Here is a 24299-nt window from a genome sequence, read left to right on the forward strand (position 1 = left end):
TTGAAAAGTTTAAAAATAGCGACATCTACAAGTGAGTAGCTAGTTTTTATAAAAATGTAGATGTCGCTAGTAGTAACTGCATATTGTTATTTATGAATGTTTTTGTCTAACTTTATGTGTTTCAAATTATTATAGGAACTTTTTTGTTCTTTAGTGTAATTAATTTAATTTAAGATACTTTTAATGAAATTGATTTTTGTTATTTTGTACTTTATTTTTCCGTAAACTTTACCTTAAAACATGTTAGTATAATGTGAGACTTTAAACTACACACAGAATAACATACAGAAAAATATATTTGATAATATCTGTTTCAAGTAATACCCTGAATAATAAAGTAAACTTACAAATCGACTTTCGGTTGCAATAAGAAGTTTTTGGTTGCTTTATTCTAGGAGACGTACCTATCGAATTTTAGTAAATATTGTTGATATGTGATTCACTTTCATCATCTTCATTTCAGCCATAGGATTTAAGGAACACTTCTGGACACAGACCTCACTATTATATTTACAATATGACCGGTTATTGACGAATAATTTATGCATATGACATTATCTTAAAAGAGGTCGGAGTAGACGATGAAAAAAGAAAGAATTTTATTCTAAAAATGACTTGCTGTCAATAACAAAAATTTTTGATTCCGTCCAAATATTTACAGTGAAACAATTTTGGTATTAAAATGACAAATCAACCGTGTGGGTAATACAAGTACAGGATTACGGAATAGTTCGTGCGATGGTGAGGTGGCAGTTGTGTTTGTTGCTGGCAATGCTGCTTCTCCTGCCGGCCAGGAGTCGCTCCAAGATGGATGACGACGACGAAGAGGAGTGAGTCTTTAACTTTTACTGTATGAAACAATTTGAGTAATGAGGTAATATGGAAACTTTTAAATTCAAATTCGAATTTAAAAAAAAATCTTTATACAACCTACCTTGGAGTACATGTTGACTGGGAGTTGCGTCTAGAACCTATTCTGATGAAATGCCTCAGAACTGAGAAGAACAAGTGAAATAAAACTCGGGACTTTGTATTTTTTTAATATTACATGATTAAATAATTTAATAAACATTGTTATACCTTGGAAGCAAATATATCATAGGTAAAACTGTGATATCTTCTATGAAGTAATTTACAGTGTAACCGTTAGGATACAAAGGGAAACTTTCTGAATATTTCCTGTTATAAAAGCGCGTACCCATATTATTATACACATTGCCCTAGAAAGGTTTGCTGACTCGATGAAGTCGATTCTTTATCTTTATTTATACTTTATGTTAGATATTTACCGTTTTGTACGGCTTTCACGTCTTGCGTAGTATGAGAATTTCACTGTTATTACATTAATCATGAAGTAAATTTTATTAATTATTTATGTACATTTGATTTAGTAGCATTTTTTTAATAAATCAAAATTATAAAGTTACGTCAATAAATAATTACAATATCGAATCATTTTTTTTGCAATCTGTACGAGATTTTTCTCTGGCACCTACAATAACGTGTTAATGCTTAAGACTATTGTAAATATTTTGTTTTCTTAATTGGAAAATTTAGATTTAGTACAAGGGGGAACAATTTAACGGTTTCAAATGTATGCGACAGTAGTTACTTAACATGAAATTGCTACTGTACTACTGTGATTGACACTTTCTCAATATAAAAGTAGATTTTACTAAAGAAGGTAAAAAATTCATTTAGATATAGATTTCTTTTATAGAAACAATACAACAATAAGTAGTAAGTTAAAACTATGTATGTAAAAATGTTTAAGATGATTACATTAACATAATAATAATGAAATTGTTTTAAGCGATTTGAAATAAATATATTAGTTTATTGAGAATTCTTTGGATTTACTAAATTTCCTATTTCGTTGATGGATTTATATTTATTTGAATCAGCTGCAGATATCCAAGAGGTCCACTGAAGGACTTTGATCTTATTCAGCGAAGTTAACAAAAATCGATTACTAATAACATATATGTTTCTATTCTCGAACAGATAAAAGAAGAAGAAAAACTCTTTACACTTTTATTTTTGACAAATAAGAAAACCTTTCTTTACTGAGTAAATTAAAGAGACAAATTTAAAGTATTAATGCTGCATACTGCGACGACCTTAGTAAGGTTATCTGTATATCTTGTAGAACGTCCTCTGCTCCAGAACCTTAAGGCCTCTGCTGCTAAGGTTTATTTAACCAACATATGACTTTATAGACACCTAAAAGAAAAGTCAGGTAATAATAATTTTAACTAAAAAGTAGAAATTACTTTTAAAAGGCGCAATGAGGAAGACGATGAAGATGAAGAAGGAGAAGATGAAGAAGAAGAGGACGTAGAACAAGCGGAGAAGTCGGACATGGGGCCAGGGAGGCGGGCGCCTGCGATACTGCCTACGCCGAAGACCGTGCCCGTCTCGCGCACGACGCCAAAACGTGCCCTCGAATGTTATGTTTGTACTTACAAATCCGAAACACCGTTAAAGGCATGTTTAGATCCCACCAAGTATAGGTAAGATGAACGAACATATGTTTAATTTGCTATTTACTTTTTTGGGGGCAGAACGCTAAAGCAGCGTTATCAACATCATGTCAGCCGATGGACGACTATTGCAATACATAGACCTCTCAGAACTCAATGACAACGGTCCCTGCCCATTGCCTAAAATATATAGTAACAATTTTATTGCCATATGTATTCGCATTGCGGAAAAATAACATTAAATACAAATTATGAATCTTTTAATTGTGTAATACTATTTGAAATGTATGTGTAAAATTACACCCATATACTTCATTCAACGTCCTGCCTTCAAAATTAGTAAAAAATTAAGTATGTAGTAGGATAGTAAACAATTTACATTGTGTACAATATTAAAATAATGTAAAACAAAAAACAGTGTACAGTGAAACAAGAGGCAATAAAGTTATAACAAGTCTTCCAACTTCAAATGTTGTGTTAATTTAACCGTATATTTTCTGTAATTATTTCAGAGTGCACACAATAACATGTCACAGCGTGGACGACAAATGTTTCACCTCTGTGATCTCTAAAGGCAATATTTACGAGGCCGTGATACGTGGATGTCGATCCGGATGTCTCGGATCACCAGAGACTACATGCTGTGAGGTATAACATACCCGTCCTAATTTAGACTACAAAAATGTTTTACTTGAAATAAATTGATTACATACCGTACAATAAGAAATACCTTAGTCTTAAGCTAATCTGATATACATATTCATTGTAATGTAGCAATGGATAGGTTTTTAGGACACTAATTTTGTTTGCCATCTTGAGAATAAGGCGGTTCATTTTGTTAGGTCTGCAATTTTAATGGAAAATGGCACGGTTCGAAACAGAATATCCTGATGCTGTTTAGTCACGATTTGTTGTTGAGAATACATTGACAGTTTCACGTTATTATTTGGTAAGAACAAGTCCAAAAAGGACCGTTAAGAACACCTTGATAATTTAATGTTACTGTTTGGTCAAGACTTCTTCTTCGGAATACAGTGATATATTTAAGTTAATTTTTTTATATTGTTGTTTGATCACAACCTGTTGCTCAGAACACATAATAACTTTGAAGTTTGGTCACGATTAGTTGTTAAGAACAGAGTGTTATTTTCATAAGTGTTTAGAATTTGCTGTTTAAAACACACCAATACTATCAAAATTCTGTTTGATTACAACATCAGACTACAACAATACTAACATATTATTGTTTGATCACAACTTGTTGTTCAGGACACAGTAAAACTTTCATACTATTTGGTTAAGACTTGTTGTTGAGGACACTTATATTATATATCTATTAGATCAAAACCCGTTTAGAATTTATCTGTATGACTGCATTGTATCGATAAAGTGAATATACGCAGTATTAACAAATAATAATAACCGTTTTAAATCGTGCTTAAAACAATATCTGCTTTATTCGCGATTTTAAAAATACGTTATAACTAATGTGACAAATAATCGGACTATAAGATCTTAGAAATAGACTGTAATGTGACTCTGAGCAACTAAGCAGTTGTACATACTAAAACAATTTTTTAAAATATTATAAACCTTACACACGAACCACAAGACTACCATGCACGACAACCACTGCATGTGCGGAGGTGGCTACATATTGGTCCTTTCTTATTTAGGATGGACTTCCGCAATGTAACGCCTGAATCCATTAAATACACAAGACTACCAGTAATTGATGCTCAAGAATCTTTTTAACACAGACTATAATTTATTATTTTTTACTCCACAGTTAAACCGTTGCAACAATCAAGCACTTGCATTGCCAGTGATATCGCCACATGGTTTAAAAGACAAATCATCCAAATCCATCCCACCCACTGTGTTCTTCTTCGTCACTGTCCTGTTATTAGTTCAAACAGTGGGTAAAGTTGCTTTTGTTTGATCCACGATTTAAATCCCGTTTAAAATTTCAACCCCAATTAAGTATTAAATCCAGTTAGATTTATCTCCGACGTTTAAATGACAGCCAACTGAATAGTTTAATACGCCTTTCTTAACTAATAATCAGCTTGAAAATAATATCTCATAATATCAATTCTACACAATCTGTATATCATATCTTTGCACAGCTTATCTTGTTATACCAAAGGAAATAAAAGTTCAACTTTTGTGGAGAGGTATGTAAATGTAAGTTAGTGATGTCTGGTGGATTATTCCCGAAAAGTTCTGTTTGCAATGTTTCGATGTAGTTTTTGTATTAAAGTGGTTGGTTGTTAATATTTGTTTTATTTATGTTTGATATGTATGTTTTACACTAGAATTTTATTATTAACACAGATGTTTTCTATTTCTGTGCGGTTTATTGAATGCTTAGTTTGTGTCATGATTTTCATTTTAGTCGCAAGATGTCCACCGCTGGACATAGGCCTCTCTCCATCTTGCGGATGGACGTTTCCCATTTGCCGCTTTGTACCGTAAGCTACTAGCGGCCATCTGTTGTACCCTCTACCACCAACAAGCTAATCTGCTGGCCTAAGTCGATCACTTTTGTCCATTTACGGATCCCTTTGTTCCTGTTTTGATGTCATAGACAAATTCCTAGCCATAATCCTTTCTATGATATCCTGGACCGACTGTGAGCCTGCCAATGAAGCTCGAATTGTAAGATTACATTTCACTACAGTTCTGTTCTTAATATTAACTAGAATTTTGAACATTGTGAAAAATCTACTTCGGTAGAGGTAGTCCATTAATATTAGCCCTCAATAATTAGTGCGTATATATTACTACTGGATTAATACAGGGCCTCTTTGGACGCATAAAGTAAGTAAATGAAAATCAATATATTTCGTAGTATTAATAATAACAGGATCTTATATTAAGGCCACAAAGTTAAAAGAAGGCGACTCAGCTTGTATTGGCTAGGACTATTGACCCGGGCTAACTTTTAGGCTCTCTTAACAATACAAGGCTTGTCGTGGAAAATTTACCATATAGTGTTGGCCTGCTAGATTTAATTGGAACTTGTATGCCACACGTACATACGTACACGTATGTTCTATATTTTACCCAGGAGAGCCTTTAGAATATGTATTCTGGATTTTTCTTTTAAATCAGCTTGTACTATTCATATGTATTATAATTCCCTTCTTGCAGAGATGTTCTGATTTTCTATTTAAATATGGTGTAAACAGATATAAGCGATTTAAAAAAATATTTTAAGGTTACACATAATTAAATCTCAAGTAAATTTAATAATTATTAATAAATAATCAGTTATTAGACTACTTTTAAACATATTTCTAAAACTCATCTGTTACGTTTCGTTGGAAATACGTGTAAAATACATCTCTACGGGCATTCAGCAGAGTGTGTTTAGCGCCCAGAGGGTCGCGTGCATAGATTCACTGGATCTTTAGACTAAATTTTTAATGATGAAGGTGCCAGCTCTTTTGTTTAAGACGTCAATCACTTGCGAAGAGATTTCTTTAGAATTTTTTTCCATGACACAGCAAATGATTTAAGGTAAGCTTTAAATCAAGAATCTAAATCGAAATATTTTTAATTCGAATAGGCTATTATAAGCATTTTCGAATAGTTAATCTACATAAAATGTCGGCATTGTTGTCCCGCCAGGAAACTACCATCGGATCGAAGGCAGTTCTGCTGAGAAGATCCGGCAAGAACTCAACAGTTGCTCTTTACAAATATAGTTTTATGAAGTGTGTTTGACAATAATTAGCTTCATGAGTGAACATTAAAAACATTTAATTCTACGCATAAATATCAGTTTAATATTCTTGGATAGTTCATTTATAAAGAGTGGACTTCAATGTGTTTTAATGCTCCGACGAGAGTTTCTTTAATAAAGTGTAAACTAATAGGTTATAGTAAAGAAATAGATATTTTTAAGTTAAACTACATCAAATTATGAAGGTCATTATTTACTTTATTGACTGGAATTTTCATTACAAAAGAAAAAGAGAAAGCGAACTATACGCCGAATCTAACTCGAATGGGCCGTGTTCGGGAAGCTCCGGAACATCTTCTAAAACGAAGGTCTATGACTAATCTATATGGCCTTATAAACTAAAAAAAATTCATAAGTTACCGTTTATTGTCCAATCATCTGTTAGTCGTCGAATTCCTTTTTCAAGTATACAAGAGCGATCATATCTTTAATTAAATACACGTCAGAGCATGTTGTACGAAACTATATGTCGTACTCGTTCCAAGCCTCTACATATATATAAATGATATATTTCAAGGACATACTCATGAATATATCGTTTACGTTTGACGTATTAATACGTCCCAATTCGTTAAGAATGAAATTATTTACAAAACGTACAAAAATATTTATAAAACACTTTCTAAAATGTGTCTGCCAAAATGATGCTACGGGCAATAAAACGTAAGTGATCTCTCAAAGAAATCCTTTTAAGGCATTTATTAAAAAGGCTTAGTAGGGCGGAAGGGCGAGCAGAAGGGTCACTCGACCCCGCCGGTCAAGCCGCCTTTCCGCCCAATTGAATCGGCTTCCGGTTAGGCCGAGTACCAATGTGTGAATATCATGAATAAATCAGGGGTCTCTCATTCAAGGTTTCCCAGAAATATTTATATAAATAATGTAGTAAAGTTAAACTAAATTCAGATATAAAGGCTTTCACTTATATTTTCAATATTTGATATCAATTATAGGTAAAAATGCACATACTCCAAGAATTTATTATATTTTATTATATTTAATTATTCCTTTATTGTATGTACATCTTATAAACATAATATAGAAACATTACAATAATAGGACAGAAATGCAATTGGCAGTCTAATTGTATTCCGCGATTTCTTACAGGCAAACTTTAGATGAATCAAATAATATTTGTGTTTTATTAGAAGTCGACTGATACGAAAAACGATGAATTTTGTAATTAAAGACCAAGTATTATTAATACACGTAATTGATGTAGTTTGGCGGATTGGCAATGAGCAGGCCACATAGAGAGCAAAACGGATGGGCTAGCTTGGAGTGATCTTAATGTAGGCAGAGAAGGATAAGAGTAAGGGTTCAGTTTTGTCAATCCACAAGGTGAACAGATGACCATTTTAAATTTGTCGGAAGACGCTGGAAGCATTGTGTTCAATCGGTCCAGTTGGAAATCTAAAGACAAGGCATGTATTCAACAATTTTCGCCCTACGGCTGAAGAGATAATGATAAAATATTATAATACATAAAAAAATGAAAATATTACATACAAGGAAAAAGAAAAATATAATTCTGACACAGTGTCAAAAAATGAAGGTTTACAAGCCTTTTAAACGTTCAAAGTTATTCGTCTGTATATTTTATGAGTTATTTAAAACAAGTGATTGATCTAAAATTTTATTATCGACTTTAAAGATTTTTGAATAATTAAACTCAAGTGAATCCTTTATATAAACTACATACCTGCAGAAATATTTTATGTCATTTTTTTCTGAAGATCTTTGTCTATCAGAATCCATTAAAGTCAATTCACACCCTAAATCACGTGTGATATTCACCCACAGGAAATTCCAATAAACTTCAACCAATTTCCTACCCTCGAGTTCACTCAATTTGGGGTGTCCAGCGTGTTAAGAAGCCAGTTCACTTGTTTCCAACATATGGGGCAAATCGTCTGAAAGGGAGAATTACTGACTGCAATTTTATAAATACGTTCATTTTCTTCTTTATAGTCAAGGCATTTAAGTATAATTTGGCTTGTCTCGTTTTTGCGATGTAGTTTTGGTAAATTTTTGAACGCGGGAAAGTTCCGATATCCGCACCGGACTTTGTGTTGATTTTTATTGGGCAACAAGGGTTCTACCGTGTTAACCGAGATTTGGGACACGCGAGAAGTTTGGTCAAACAATGTGTGAGGGTGCAAATATTGGCCGCCGGTTTACGTGTTTGATTTGAAAGGCGCGAGCGTTGAATAACTTTCATCTTCTCGTTATTGGGGAATCTGTGTTCGTTACGTACTTTACTAACCTTAATTCTTGACTTTTTACTATTTCGAATGCATTTTGTTATTTGTTACTCACATTTTTAACAAAGATTAATGCATATATCTGTATGAATCTACATATATAAAAATTCGTTATCAATTCAGCTGTAGAACGTTTGGTGCTAAACATATCGTCTACGTCTACCTGGTAGGTATTTAGTATGCCCTAATCTGCGCTTGGTGATGAAAATTAAATTTTTGGGACAATAACGACAATCGAACAGTAACAGTCTTTTTAACATTAATAGTGCTACGCATTTTTATTGCCACAATTTATAATTCTTGTGGTTGACGTTACGCTATTAGCAGGTTTAGGTTTTGTACAGCTTCATCGATATTGAGCCTAGCGTTACGCTAGCGAAACATGAGCTCTGCGAGTTAAAAAAATTCTTGTCGAACTTTTACTTCGGACTGTTGTTGTGTGTTTAAATATTTATATCGCAATGTTTATTGTAAAACGGTACACATAATTTACACGGGGGCTTAAGTCGTAAAACCGTTTCTTAAGTTGTTCGTGGCGAAGGTAGCCCACACGTGCGTAGAACAGATGGCCTCTGAGGTCTTACGGTTTTGGAGAGCACACTACAGATTGGCAAGCGTTGCGGAGAACGTCTATCTTCGAGTTAGACAACATTGAAGAACTGAAGCTCGTCAGATGACAATGGATACAGACCATATCCAGCTAGCTGTTTTGGATAATTGTAGAGGCCAGCCGGCGTTTTTTATTAGAGAACTATATATGTCCAGCAGTGGAAATTTTATGTCAAAAATGATCATAATTATAGTGATGAACTGTCAAGGTTGATATACTCGTAACTTTTAATCGTTCTACATAGTAAGATTATTTCAATAAACTAAAGTCTAACTATGAGATTATTGAGGTAATTCTGTAATAAGTTATCTCAATAATTGTACATGTTTATCAGTGAAAAAATTTCACAAAAAAACTTCAGGTCGAAATGAAAGTACTTAAATGATTTAATATGAATGGAAAATTGCCACGGTCTTGTTCCAGGCAAACGACAGTGTTTTCGTGTTATACTGTATTAAATACCTTATAACCTTTTGTCTTGTAATTCGGTCTGGTGATTCGTTTATTTAATTTATTTTTTGAAAAAAGTTTAGTAAATAATTATTCCTAACATTTTTTGTTCAAAGTTATTTTCATCGTAATAAATATAGAACAACATGTCTTAACCCAGTGAAATAAAACGCATCTTAAGAATTATTAAAAAACTAAATCAGACGTTATTCGTACAGCTTTTTAAATTAAAAAGAAGGGACATGAAGCGTCTGCCACACCTGGTGCTCCGCAGATCACAAAGACTTCGTGCGCAATGATCGATCATGTCATTTGGCACGCACCATCGGTCAACCAAGATTTGCACAAAGTCGATATAGTGATGTAAGACGTAAAGATGATCGCTTATTGATGTTAGCAAATTAAAAACTATAATTTATTTTTTAATAATACATTGATTAAACATCACAGAAATATTAAAATATAATAGCGTTTGTGAATACTATTAATAACTAGGTAGATAGGCGACACGGTCAAGGTTGCGCAGAGATGTCGGTACAGCAAGACCTGTCATTGTGGCGATCTTTTAAGAGGCCTAGGCCTTGCAGTGGACGGTGATAATTAATTATGATTGATACCTATGATATCTAGTATAAAAAACAAATATTAAGAAAACTTATTAGGTTTTTTTAACAATATTTTTTACACGATCGTAAGAGTAAGAAAAATAATTTATTATTATAGTTTCTTTAAAAAATAATTTATCGCACTCTGGCTAAAAGAATTTATTATCGTTTTATCGAAAGTATAAATACAACACTACTGAACAGTGACAAGTTTAATACGCATTATTGACCCAATGATCAATGATCCACGGGTATTTAGATCAATAAAATTATGCAAAATCATCGTCTGCATTGTCATTCGCTTCTGTATTGACCGTTTTACTTTATTCTCCCTGGCATTGCATACATTGTGCTCAAATTGATAATAGCTGTATGGATCGATTTTTCGGTAGAATCTTGCAGCGTCATCATAATAACGGTTATCGAGTGAAAGTAACCACAGCATGAAAAAAAATATTTATAATTTAATCTGTGAGATAAATTAAAATTAGTTTCCTATTGTTTGTCTTGTTAAAAATAACTTCCTCAGATTTCATAATGTACAAAAATAAAATTTACACTTTATTTATGAAAGCTTTTTTTCGTGCAATGACTTCAAATTGGTGAACATTATAATTATGTCTTAAATTCTTCCTTGTGGCTTTTGTAGTGTATTATAACACTATTATATGTTCTTTATAAAATTATTTCATAGCTTCTAATATCACATACCTACTTGCTGTGTCTGAAACATATGTGTTTTTATATCTAAAATTAAGAGTTGTGTTAGGAATATCGTTAATTAGTTAGTCGTCGTTTAATCCCATAGACGTTTACTGCAAGGCATAGACCTCCTTCGAAGATATCTATGGCGGGATATACCATAATCGCCACATTTGGAAGGCGGGTTGGCGATCGCAGTGTGGTGTTATGGTACTCAGAGGACGCTGCTGTGCTTCCTATAGTAACTTGTTTGAGAGCAGTGGCAATCCCATAAAATGAATGCACAAAGTTTCTTAATTAATAAAGATTATCCCGGAAATCAAACACGCGACCTATGATCACAAGTCTCAGACGGTATTGCTGGGCTACCAGTGCTCGTTATTCTTGTTATGTCTGCTATATATGTTTTATTTTAACCCATATAGATATTAAGATTACTGTTAAGTATATAATTATTGACTTAGAAATTAGGAGTATCATATTAATTTTGCGTTTTTTTATATTTTTGCTTCTAAATATTCGTTTAGATAGCTGATACAAGTATTGAAAGTATAAGATTTCTAAAGAAAATTTAAAAGATCGAGTAAAAAAAGGCACATTTTAATGAAATTAAAATAATTATTACATTAGTAATGTTTTACGAAAAACAATAAATGAAATCGTTTAGCCTATATCAAGACAACGTCATTCATTCCTAATATTGTAGGAGGGCGGTGATCCAATAAAGAAATCACGAAACGACCTGTACCTGGAATGAAATGGTTTGCTATTGGAATAATATGATTAATTATTTTTGTTACAAAAAAAAAACTATGGAATATAATGTTTTAATTATTAAGTATATTATAGTAAAAATCAACATTTACATTTTTTAATTACAATTGTTAACTTAAGATTTCTGAAACTATTGACGTTAAGCAATAATTATATACTTGTTAGGTCATGATCTTGAATAACTTGAATAAGTAATTATGAATATGAATATTATCGCTAGTACAAGATTTGTTCATTTTGTTTATTTATTTATTCTGAGGTCCTTCACTGCTCACAATTTACTTATAACAGAACATAAAGATTAGTAATTACAGTACGCCAATAGGAGAGTGCACATTATTATTAATAAAAATTAAATTATAAAAGTAAATCAAAAACGAAACAGAAAATATAGTACAATGAAAGTGTGTTCGGCGTGTATATGTTAAGTGTGTGAGAATTCTTAATTCAAAATATCTTTATTTAAGTAGGCATATACATGCAGTTTTGAATCTGATGATGACAATTATTTTAACACTATAATGTAGTAAGATATCACCAGCTCGGAATGCTGATTTGCTGAACAGTTGCTCTTTTAAATGAAATTTAACATTTTTTTTTCATGTGTATATTATAATATCAAACGTGTAAGTGTGTTAATAAAACAAGTTCCACACATTTCGATAAACTAAAAACTCTTGAACGTTATAATAAGATTTATTTAATAATATACTTTTAACCTTAGATTTAAAACTTAGAAACAGAAGGTCCAAGATATCTCGAGGAACTTTATTATGTATGCATATCCATGAAGAATTTGGTAATTTGTGAAGACGAAATGTATGCGTTATGAGTTTATTTTTATTTCTTTTATTAATCCCGTGGCTGTCACTATTTTCCACATAAATTTTTAAATTATGACATAAATAATAAATGTGTTAAATATGTGTCTGATTAATAATCTTATTATTTTCTGAATTTATAGGTGAAAAATAAACAAAGCGAACTTTGATAATTCGTTAGTTTAAATTTTAGAATTATTGTTATCGTGTTTTTGGTTGTTTTAATTTCATTTTCATTAGACACGGCTATGTTTTTATAGACGTGTTGGGTGGTGCTGGAAGGATCTATTGTGAAATACAAGATGTCACTTATATCTACTATATGATGTTTCGCATCGTGATTACATTATTCTTCAATTTATTTTTCAAATTGAGTTTATTCTTCAGTTCAAATTATATTTTTAACAATTCATAGGTTCTTTTTACATTTAATTTTTTCTATCCGTTACAAATAAGATTCTAGAAGTTTTAGTAGGAAATATTTAAGTGTGATTGAAATTTCTCTAAAACTGTTTTAACAGCCTGTATAGCTTACACTCTGTCAAAAATTATTTATCTGACGCTTAGTATAATAAAATGAACATTAATAATTATCAATGAATATTTACAAAAATAATGTCGAGACTATAATATGATTTCCTTTATTTTTACTGTAATGCTATATGATTTTTCCTACCAAAACGGCTAAAGAAATTTTCGTGTCAAAAATAGGAAGAAATATTTTGAAAGTAAATAATTTTAAAGGCTATTTACGAGCGTTGGGATTAGCAGACGTATTCGGAGCGCTATAAAACAAGACAAATGTCCTTGTCGCCGAGCAACAGGGCGGCAGACAAAGAATGTTTGTCTATTTGCATAAGGGAGCCGTGAGTAACGCGTCGACCGATGACCGCCGGACGAACGGATGGACAGATGACTGGCTTGGCGCGGCGCCAGTGGCCGTCCACTTTGGGATCGCGACGTTTTATTTGCCGTCGAAATGTTTAGCTCTTCACGCTTGCTTGAATAACGCACGTAAAAGAATTAGTATTGTAAAACATGTTTATTTTCGTCTACAATATAGAGAACAGTAATATTAATCATGTTCGAAATTTAAGAGGAGTAGGTTAAATGACTTTTATTTGAAAAATATGTTTTATAATTTATGCGATGCCGTTAAGGTCTGAAAGCTTAGCATAAAACACAAAATTTTACAGTTCATATTACGTTGAAAAGTATACGTAAGAAGACTGAAGCAGCGCCACTCGGCCATGACTTTCGGCAGTTCCAAAATAAGAGCTTATCATCATCATCATCGTCGTATCACCCATAAGATGTCGATTGCTAAGCCGCTATAAATTTCCAACAGAAATAGCTCCTAACGGCCTGCACGCGACGTCTTACAACGACATAAGGAAAGGGGAAGTGAACGAAAGGGACAATAGAAATAGAACATCAATATATATTTCATAGCGCATAGAGTGGAGTAGATGGTTGCTAGGGCCTTAAGGTACTGGAACAGAGTCAACCGGACCGGTGAGATTTCCTTGGGGCTGAAATGATGAGGATGGTGATGATAATGAGGAGATCAACCTACCTATATAAGCATATTTTTATTGAACTTTTTAGCGTTCTACAGATGTCAATGTCCCTTTTCTTACTCTACTCTATCTTGAATTTTTTCGTCTGAGATTGACCACCATTCCATGTCGTTCTTTACGACACTCAAGGCAATTTTTGTGTACCTCTGCCTTTGTGGGACACGTCAAGATCTTCTTCTAATATGTCCTTATCATCGCTGCCGATTTTTTAAGAGTTATTCCAATATATTAATTAACAATTTATATTTGTGTACGGACGATAATTAATATTACACATAAAAAAGAAGCTAATAATGCTAGGTAAAAGATATTGTATATATGTGTAATAAACAAACAATATCTTTTACTTCCCATAAATGGTTATGGCTAGTACACATATACGCACAATACTGGAAATAAATTACTTTTGTAATAGACCGAATGCACAACACTGCAAAGACGGTTTCAGTTGTAGATAGCGTAAGCATTGTCTTGTCCCCGTTATAAAATCATTGTAGCCGTAATTCTCAGCTAATATAACTAAACTTTTTTTATTCTGTGCTGGCGAGTTCAAACGCGTTTCTGTTCCAAACCTCTGTTACTCCTTTACTTAGTCACTTCTTTTTACAATTTGTGTAATGGCGGACCTAATGCCTTTACGCATCACCTACCAGTCAACCCAAGGCTGTGCAGATATAACTACTAGGCAGGTGTGTAATCGTTAAAAGAATCTTGAATTATGTAATACTGCTATGCCTAATAAAATAAAACAAACATTTATTTCGTACTAAAATGACACACACACCTAAAACATAATTACAAAAAAACGAAAGTAAAAACTCAAGACAAAATCTTCACAAAAATTAGAATATGACTAAATAAACACTTATATGTCAGTAGGTACAATTATAAGTAATAATAAACACTATTCGAAAAGGAGTAAAAATACATATCCGAGAGAGAAACTTATAGATCCGATAATTCTCTAATGATTCTTCATTGGCTGATGTATCAGCTGAACGCTTTATAAGATTTATCATTTATGTTATAAAAGATCTTTACTTGTAAAAATAAATATTTTCTTAAAGCGGACATACGAGTAATTACGAGCATGAAAGTATTTACCTTTGTATGTCTGTAGGTAGCAAGAGTTCAAGATTCAAACCAAACAATGTTTTAAGGAAGCGATAACATAGCAAACAAACCGTTATTAAACAGGAAAACTCTCTCGCCGGCTTCTTTATGCGCGCTTGCTGTAAATACGTTGACCGCGCAAATAAAGTGCATTACTCGTCCGATATTTTATTTTGGGTGGTACCATTAATATACGGAATTTGGCTGTCGGCCGTGTTTAAACATTTGCCCATAACTCTGGTCTTTGTTCGTCGAATTGACCAGTTTATTTTTATTTAAATTACTACCTGTTGAAACTCTGAAATTCAGTTATTTGGTATTTTATTGTGTTTAAGATTATTAATTTGTCTTATATGCATATATTTTATTTGTATACGGTGGTGTTAGCTTCTTCAGATCTCACCTTCATTAAACAAAATTATTAGACGTACTGTCGATATCCAATTTTAATCATCACGCATAACAATGGGCTTTATTCGATTGCTGCTGCACGCTGTTAGCCATTTTGGCTTTTACAGCTTCTCCGGACTCAGGGTTCGCGGATCCGAAATCCGCGTGCTAATAATAGTAATAATAACATAACACTGTATTTTGTATCTATTGTAAAACTCAGCTGTGAGAGGCTACAACTATATTGTCTGTGCAGTTTATATAAAGTAAAAAAACTTAGTTTGTGTATTTAATTACTTTGTTTAAAAATCTTTCTTTCCGATAATCTCGTTTAATTTTTTATTGTTCAGATTTAAAATTCCAAATTCAAATGCAAATTACCTTTATTTAAGTATTACAAATATTACATGCACTTTCGAATCGTAAATTATTATAACTTTATAAGTAGGAAGCTATCGGCTCAAACTGCTGATTGCTGGGAGGAGAGGCCAGAAACTAATGTTGGCCTGTAAATCTCTGATTAGTCACTTTGAGGATGTTCTGTGACTACTAAGGTAACTCGACTTAACTCCATCAGATTTTTTATGGGGCCACCTGAAAAAGTGAGTTTACAATAGCAATCCCCGAACTCTTGTAAATTTAAAAGAGAATATTTGTCGAGAAATCAGATCAATTGAACCAAGTTTACTGCATCGTGTGACGGAAAACACAAGGCCCCGTTTTGAACAGTGTGTGCAACTCCGCGTAAAATAATATTATGAAATATTCTTTAAAATATAAAATGCGCATTTATATTCTATCGTTTAATACTTTTATTAAAACTGAGTGCTATAGATTTTTTTTTATTTAATTTTTTATGCTGTCAATGTTTCATAAATGACTTCTACAAAACATACGAGACGACTTTCTTATCCGGCTCCAAGGACCAGAGAATATGAATATTTATCAAAGTTCTTATTTGCTACACCATTAATCTTATTTGTGATGACCTTGGAGTGCCTTTCGTATCTATTCAGCCGATAAGTAACATGGAAAGACAACATAACGGGCCGATTAACGTTGAAAATATCAACAGATAAGTCTGACCAGTAGGCCACAGCATTTAGTGCTCATTGAAAGTCGTGAACTGTACCTATCTCAGTCGGAAATGCGGGTATCGTCAGTACCGAACCTATAGAAGCTAAGGAGTACAAAGAGGGCATCGCCGATGCTCGCGGATATTGCGATAGTAAATTCACTTATCAGTTCGCAGCCCATCTCTCGGTCTCTGGGAGCAAGTTTTTCGACGACCCCACTTCATTTCACGGAGTTAGTTTAGTATGGATAGAAATAACTTTATTATATTCCTGATTGTTAAACGCTGTAAGGTTCATATTATTTAAAACTTTGAAAGATTACTTAACTTCTGTTTTTACCTAATGAAGCTTTTTATAGAACTGGCTCGATGAGTGGTGATTATATCAAGTTGCGTAAATAAAAGTATGTTAGTTTCTTTTTTAATAAAAAAATTATTTAATGTTGAATACACAAATAGGGTAATTGAAAATTTAACACCTACAACCATTCGCCAGGTATTCTGTCTTATGTTTGTTCATGTAAGTTAAGTATAATATATATTTTCTTCAATTGTGGAGACAATCATAACGAAACGTTACGTAAAACTTTACGTTATAAGTCTTTCCCACATCATGCCAACTAGAGTTCGCGGAGGGCAGTTTCAGAAGTCCATTCAATTTAACTCACACTGACATACGGGCCGGGGGCTTGATTGAAAAGTTTCCGACGAACTTTAAACTTTTCAACCGCTTCGAGTTACACTCCTCTTTTGACAAGTCCACGTCTCTAACTTATGGGCCCTTTCTTTACTTTGCCCTTTGTTTGGAAGTAATTTGTAATCTTTTGCGTTTGGGAATTATTGATAAATTAAATTTTTGTATGTCTTTGTTATATAGTTTTCTTTAATATGTAAATGAACTTTCTTATCGTACATTAACAAAAACTCAATAACTTTTTTAAACAGAAACGTGTTTTATATACAAAGTTTCAGCAATTTATTTTTGTATATATAAATAATACTAGCGGTATATCGTATTCCTACGCTTGCCACTCTGTAGCTTCCCTCTTCAGAAGCCACATGTTTTGTGTGATATGTGAAATTCCCTCTGTCCCTAACGTGATGACTTCACTGTAAAACCTCCTAGGTGTTCACCTGTATTAAAATCAGTTCGTTGCATTTATTGCCAACATCATCAATTAAGCCGTAAGCACCTGTAGATTTATAATAAGACCGGTAAGAGGCCTCTTCCGACGACTTTACCTTGAGGGTGAATGTCCTGCGCTGCGCTTGCGCCAGTAATCTGTAGTCCAGAACTCTGAGACGGCAGCGGCAGTCTAACTCCTGCCCTCTGCGGCTTTAATTATATTTAGATTATGAGTAAAATAGAGACAAAAAGACGATTCTTCTTATAATGGTAGAGATGGTAGTTAAGCGCAGCGTTGATTTTCAACCTCTTCTAACTTCCCAACGTGTTATGCGGAGTTTATTACGTCGGCAAACTAAGTGATAATTATCGTTATCGTCGTTTCATCCTATAGACGCCCTCTACAAGGCATAAGCCTCTCCTAAAGACATTAATAGATCGATATCGCCATGCTAGGGAGACGGGTTGGCGATCGCAGTGTGTTAATATGGTACGCAGAGGACGCCTGGAACTTGTTTTTGAGGAGCTGTAATCCTATATAATTATTGCACAAAGTGTGAATTACGTAAGTACCCGGGAATCGAACGCGCAAGCTACGATCGCTAGTCTAAGTCTTCAGCAGCTGAACCACAATTGCTTGTGTGATAAATTTATGTTACTTATATAACTTTAGTTGGAACTTGTATGTGTGTCTGTGTGCTTCGGCATTTATTTATATAGAAAATACCACAAGCTAATAAAGTATTTTTAATTATTAGATGTATACTAAACAGAATATATGTGTATAATTTGTAACAAGAGTTATTTGAACAACAATACGCTAATTGCAGGGTTATAAGCCACAGGGGACCGGATTGCATAAATAAACATGCACTTAATTTAGTCGTGAAATTTATGAACTTGAACACTTATATAGCGTACATGTAAATCTTATTCTAGTTTAGATGACTACTTTGAAGACAGAACATGCTAAATTATTTTATGAGTTATATAAATATTTATTTATCGTTATTTTAATTTTATTAAGAACCTCCGACAAGGTATTTCTCGACTTACAACAATGTACTCATCAGTTGTATAGCAACAGTTTTACAAGTGATACTACAACGTGTTACTAAATTACAAGAGACCACAGCATGTAACCCAAATACGCCCACAGGTGAGCATCGGCCTCCTTCAAAGATCGCCACCATAGCCGATCTTGAACTCCTTGCATCCAACGACTTCCAGCGACCTTGACTATATCATCGATCCACCAAGTGGGGACAGTCATGCGCGTCTACTGCCTCGTGATCGCTGCTACAGAACCTTTCGGCACCAACGGCCGTTGGAAACTGGCTGATGCATGTAAATTAGAGTCTCACAAATTGTAATCTCTTAATATTAAAGTACAAACGAAATGTTAAAATGACTTCCGTTTTATAAAAAAATTACTGCCAGTTAAGAAAGGGCTTGGTCCCGGCTTGTTCTTAGTGGCATTGAGCAATATAATTATCTTCATCAGCGCTAAAGGTTGCAAGGTACGTTTAACATTAATCAATGAACCACTATTACAATGAAGCTTACATGGATTTCATTTTTTATTTAGTAATCTTTTTATTAATTTTTGAACTTATTCTGCTACTAACCAATATAAAATTTTCTATGTGATCATTTATTGTCTTTATGAGAAACTTTTCAATAGCGGATATCACAATTATGAAAAATTGTTCGCAAAATGTGACGATTAAGCTCTACGAGTAAATGTGTATTATCAATTACAACTTACGATATTTGAGATTTTTCTTCGAGATCGAGTCAAGAATGAGTAGATCTGTCTTAAAGTGACAGTGGGCGGGCCACACAGTGAGCAGAACAGATGGCCTCTGTTACTTTAAGGCTTTCGAGTGGAGACTACAAACTGGTAAACGCTGCAAACGGTACATTCAACACAAGGTAAACAGACGATTTTGTTAAGATCGTCGGCAAATGCTAGATGCAGGCCTTTTACAACCGGTACTATTGGAAAATTATAAAGGTGGCCCGATGTCCTGCGGCTAAAATAGCGATGATTATATATTGGTCATATTTGGTGTAAGCAGTATATCTTATTACTGCAATGACCTGGTCGTCGCAGGTGAGGTCAGCTTGTACGCTGAAATGCTTCTCGCGTACATTAAAACATTATTGAAGACGGTCATTACCATAATAAATGTTAATAAAGTCACCGCACATGCGCATTAGCCGCTCGTAAATCATTCGAGAGTTTGCTATTGGTTTTTAGCTTCGGCCTGTATCAATTATGGCGCGGACTATGGCAAGAGGTTAAACTGTACAATGGAGAGGTGTGTTGCTCTACTTTAAATGTAGATTTTATTGATATACTACTTTTTCAATTTCTCATTGCTGTATTTTTCACTGTACTGTTCACAATTACTAAAGTATTATTTTAGTAATTTGTAACAATATAAAATATTTTTTCATAAGCAATTTTTATTTTTGTTGGATTTTAAATTACGTTTTTGTAATATTAAATTAAAACTACTTACGCAGATCACTTACATAATTTAGGTGATTACAATACACTTCTTATGTGATCTTCATAATTTTGACAAAATACCAATGATAATCGTTTTCAATAAATATTTTTTAATAATCAGGTGTTTTCAAAGTATTATAAACGATATTTTTTGTTATGGATCGTACGACGCGACTGTAATGATCTATACAATATTTTATTTCAACATGTCTACGATTTGTTTTGCGCGTAGATTGAATTTGGTTGTTTATAAGCTGGTTAACCTACAATTAATGAACATATAGTGTATCAGCTGCACCACGATAAACAGGTAACTGTGGAACGTATTGTCACAGAAGATAGACATAAAAAATCCTAGTAAAAGTTTCGCCAAAAACTAAATCCGAACCCAAGATTAAATTTCCTCTGCAATTGGTATTTTATAAAATTAAATCAATATTTTTCTCTTTCTCGAACCGAGATTAATCAAAATAAAATAAATAACTTAGTTAGTGGATTCTTATCAATAAAATCACAGTAGAGTAACCTTCAAGCTGTATCATTCGCAGCGGGCGTGCATAATCGTCAGCACGGATAGCTCTCGCCCACGTGTGATTGTCCCGCAGGACTTGGGACATGTCCCACACACTCTTGAACCGACGTTATACCATCACAATGACGTTAATATCATGAATATTAAGTATACCGGCGAAATATTAATTAAATTAAAATATCTCTCGAAAGCTAAAAGGCAAAATTAAAATATTTATTTCGATTCAATGCTACCTGAGTTTTTTTTTCAGCTAAATTCAAACGAGAAATTCCTTTGAGATGTGTGAATGCGTCTTTCTAATTTACTTTGTTCTAGTTGGTCAAGGGGCGTGGCTGAGCTGGGTAACAACGATGAAGTACAGTTTTCTTAATTCGAATACGCTATACAGATTGTTCTTGTTACGAATGCACTGTAACGTCATTGTACTTTAACTAAGCTATGACGAGCCTAGCTAACCAATCACATCGTTCTTAATTAGAAAATCTAGTTCACAACCACTTCAAGGCATACTTTTCAATTCAACGTACAATTCATTCCATAATTTCTGTTTACGAAAATTACTTCCGTAAATTAAAAAGTAGACGTTAGAGTTTAGTATTTAATCAGATTTTTGTCTAAATGTGTTTAATGAAATAGCTATTTATTTCAAATATTTAATTAATATTAAAAATAAATTTAAAAATAGCGCGTTAAAATCATTATATGGGAATCCTTTCAATTTGTGCATATCTATATTATTGCATCTAATCGATGTGCATTGTGGCGTTGATACATCACGATCCCATAGTAACCCCATGGTGCAACGGCCGGGCAGATTAGGGCCGCAGAAGGCCGACGTCGTTATCGGTCAGCCGGCGACCTTTGCGAAGATGCCTCGCTTCACGATTCGAGACCGCAACGACGCTTCTCTGAATAAATCGACAAGTCTTAGTTTTACGCCTAGTTTTTAATGTACTTTTTTTTTAAATTCACTATCCATTTACGTTACCAATATATTTAGATGATTGACTTTTATTAAATTTCAAGTAGAATAATTTTTTAAAAGTATAATTAATATAATATAAATTTTATTTATATTTATATTTAATACCATTTTATTTAATCTTATTTTGACAATACTGTTTATTGTTCACTATATTTTTCACATTATTTAGAGTTCATTCTCCATATAATATATTATATACAAACGAATATGGGTTTTGAACCATTAATCTTAAAGTTAAGCGTAAGGTACTGGAGTGGAAACATCGGACTGATAGGCGTAACGTATGACGTCCCACAAAGTGGATAGACGACTTTAAAGTCGTCAGAAGACGCTAGATGCAGAGGTCTTCCAACTGGTTATATAGGAAACCTATAGGAGAGGCCTAGTTTGGCTAGAAGTCTTAATGCTGAAATGGTGATGATGGAGAAATATTAACAAGTTTCGTGTGCAGCGATTTTATAAAAAGATATAGCAGCGTATCCATTCATAAATATGTGTATATAGTTTACATTATTTAAAGTTTATCATGTTTAAAAAAATACTTTACATTGTCCTTCTCACTTAACTCATGATTTTTATTATATATGTATTTTAATTTTTACAAATCACTATTTGTTTCTGTCTATATTTTTGTAGTGTATCATTTTAGTGGTCGCCGCCTCATGTATAACGGGTCGGTGTCCGGGACGGTGACATTTCGCGAGGCGCGCCGGCCGCTTGACCTATACCTTTGCACTTCTTCCCAAGACCGCACGATACACCGGAGATAACGCGTTTGTGCTTGTTCCTTTTCATTCATGCTCGATACTTTCGAGATCCTATATATTGTTTAGTTAATCTTTATGTCTATTTAAATCTATTTTATTGCGTAAGCTTTGTTATTAATTAGTCTTAAGTGCGTTAAACATAGCATGCGTTAAAAATGAGGTTATATTTAGATAATCGTTGTATCTGTATTAACTTATTTAATTGCATTAGTTTAAAAAAGAAAGTAACTGTCATAGTCCAGCAGATTCGCTAGTAGAATTGACAGTCAGTGCGTACAAGAGATTGCCGCTGTGGTCTTAACGTTTTGGAGTTAGGACCACGGAGCAGTGCAGCTTCTAAACTGCACTTGTCTTTGTATTTCCTAAAATAGACGAAAAAGGTAGAAAGATGACTTTGTTAAGCCCGTCGGAAACTCTGAAGTCAGGCCGCTTGCAACCGGTGTTATTGGATATCTATGCGGGGGGTGTAAGTAGTAGTTGACTTCCCGCAGCTGAAGTAATGATGAAGATGAAAATTATAAAAAAAATGATGTTTAGATTACGTGATATGTTGACAAAAACTTAAAAAAAATGTTAGTTAAAACAGTTATTTTCTTAAATTGTATAAGTTATAATAAATGAAAATCAAAATTTAAATCCATATTACCTTGAAGACCAAGACTATATCTTCAGCGTTTTTAAGGATATTTTTACATTTTTTAAATCACTAACGTTACTAAAATAAGCATTGTTATTATATACATATCTTTTATTACTTTTTGTTATAAGAGAGATATAAAGCTATACATTTAATAAATTACTTTAAAGCGAGTCATGTTCACAGCATGTAAGTTAATCGCTCTGTTATTGTACAAACATCAAATTTTTGCTGTCAACAGAAACCTTTGGAACAAAGCTGATTTGGCAAATTTTTCTGATATTTTCATTAATTAGGCGGGTTCTTGTAAAATTTAAGTGTGTTGGATGTGATGAAGCAACGCTTTTATTTTGCCATACAAATATCAACGTATAAGACATATTAGAATGTAGACTAATAAATTTTTTTGTGTACCTGCATATACATATATACAGGATGATTTGAAATAGGTGCAAAAGATTTAAAGTTTTCTGCTGAAAAAAGAGCTATACGTTCACTCCTTTTAAAGTTTTTACATATAAAATCATTAGCCATGTATAATGTTTTATTATTATCTTTCTAGATAATAAATAATAACGATAATAGCCTATATTATTATGTATTTTCTAAAGCCCAAGTTCGATAGATAGATTTAAAAAGTTTTGAAGTGCATTATTTCTCTATAAAAATGATGTTAAGAAAGTAATGCGTATGTATAAGGTGTCAAAATAATACACAAATTGCGGTCCCGTTACGGTAACGCATTTGAATATGCCGCGGGCCGCCACTGCCCGCACAATAGCCTCTGGTCGCGTATTCTGGATTAGATGGTTCCTGCTAAGATAGCCTTCTATGAAGATTTATTGCTTCAATGCGCTTATTGAATTTTAATGGTCATTATTTACCATTGTCCCTCCAATGTTTACAAATTCAGATTCTCCTACTCTAAGCATATTATTCATAAGGTATTCCGTTTTTGGTGGGAATATTTTAAAGGGCAAGCGCTTCGTGAGTCGACTTTTAAATTGAAGTAGATTGTTAGCCGATCGCGAATTTAAGCCATTAAGTTATTGTATAGAATCGTTAATATCAGCTTCAACTCCAAATGTCAGCGGACCTCTCTACGTGCCATGTCCGTTT

General features: G+C 33.2%; 1 protein-coding gene across 1 annotated transcript; it reads left to right on the forward strand.

The window, feature by feature from the left end:
• The first annotated feature begins 713 nt into the window (after positions 1-713).
• LOC137931550 (glycosylphosphatidylinositol-anchored high density lipoprotein-binding protein 1-like) lies at positions 714-4596 on the forward strand. The gene is made up of 4 exons (XM_068774981.1): positions 714-830; positions 2283-2513; positions 2996-3131; positions 4273-4596. The coding sequence occupies exons 1-4, from the start codon at positions 739-741 to the stop codon at positions 4423-4425; spliced, it is 612 nt and encodes a 203-aa protein (XP_068631082.1). The 5' UTR covers positions 714-738; the 3' UTR covers positions 4426-4596.
• The last annotated feature ends 19703 nt before the right edge of the window (positions 4597-24299 follow it).

The sequence above is a fragment of the Battus philenor genome, unplaced genomic scaffold (assembly GCF_028537555.1).
Source record: "Battus philenor isolate CCGP_79_NKW_IND1 unplaced genomic scaffold, ilBatPhil1.0.hap1 SCAF_11, whole genome shotgun sequence".
Taxonomy (NCBI): domain Eukaryota; kingdom Metazoa; phylum Arthropoda; class Insecta; order Lepidoptera; family Papilionidae; genus Battus; species Battus philenor.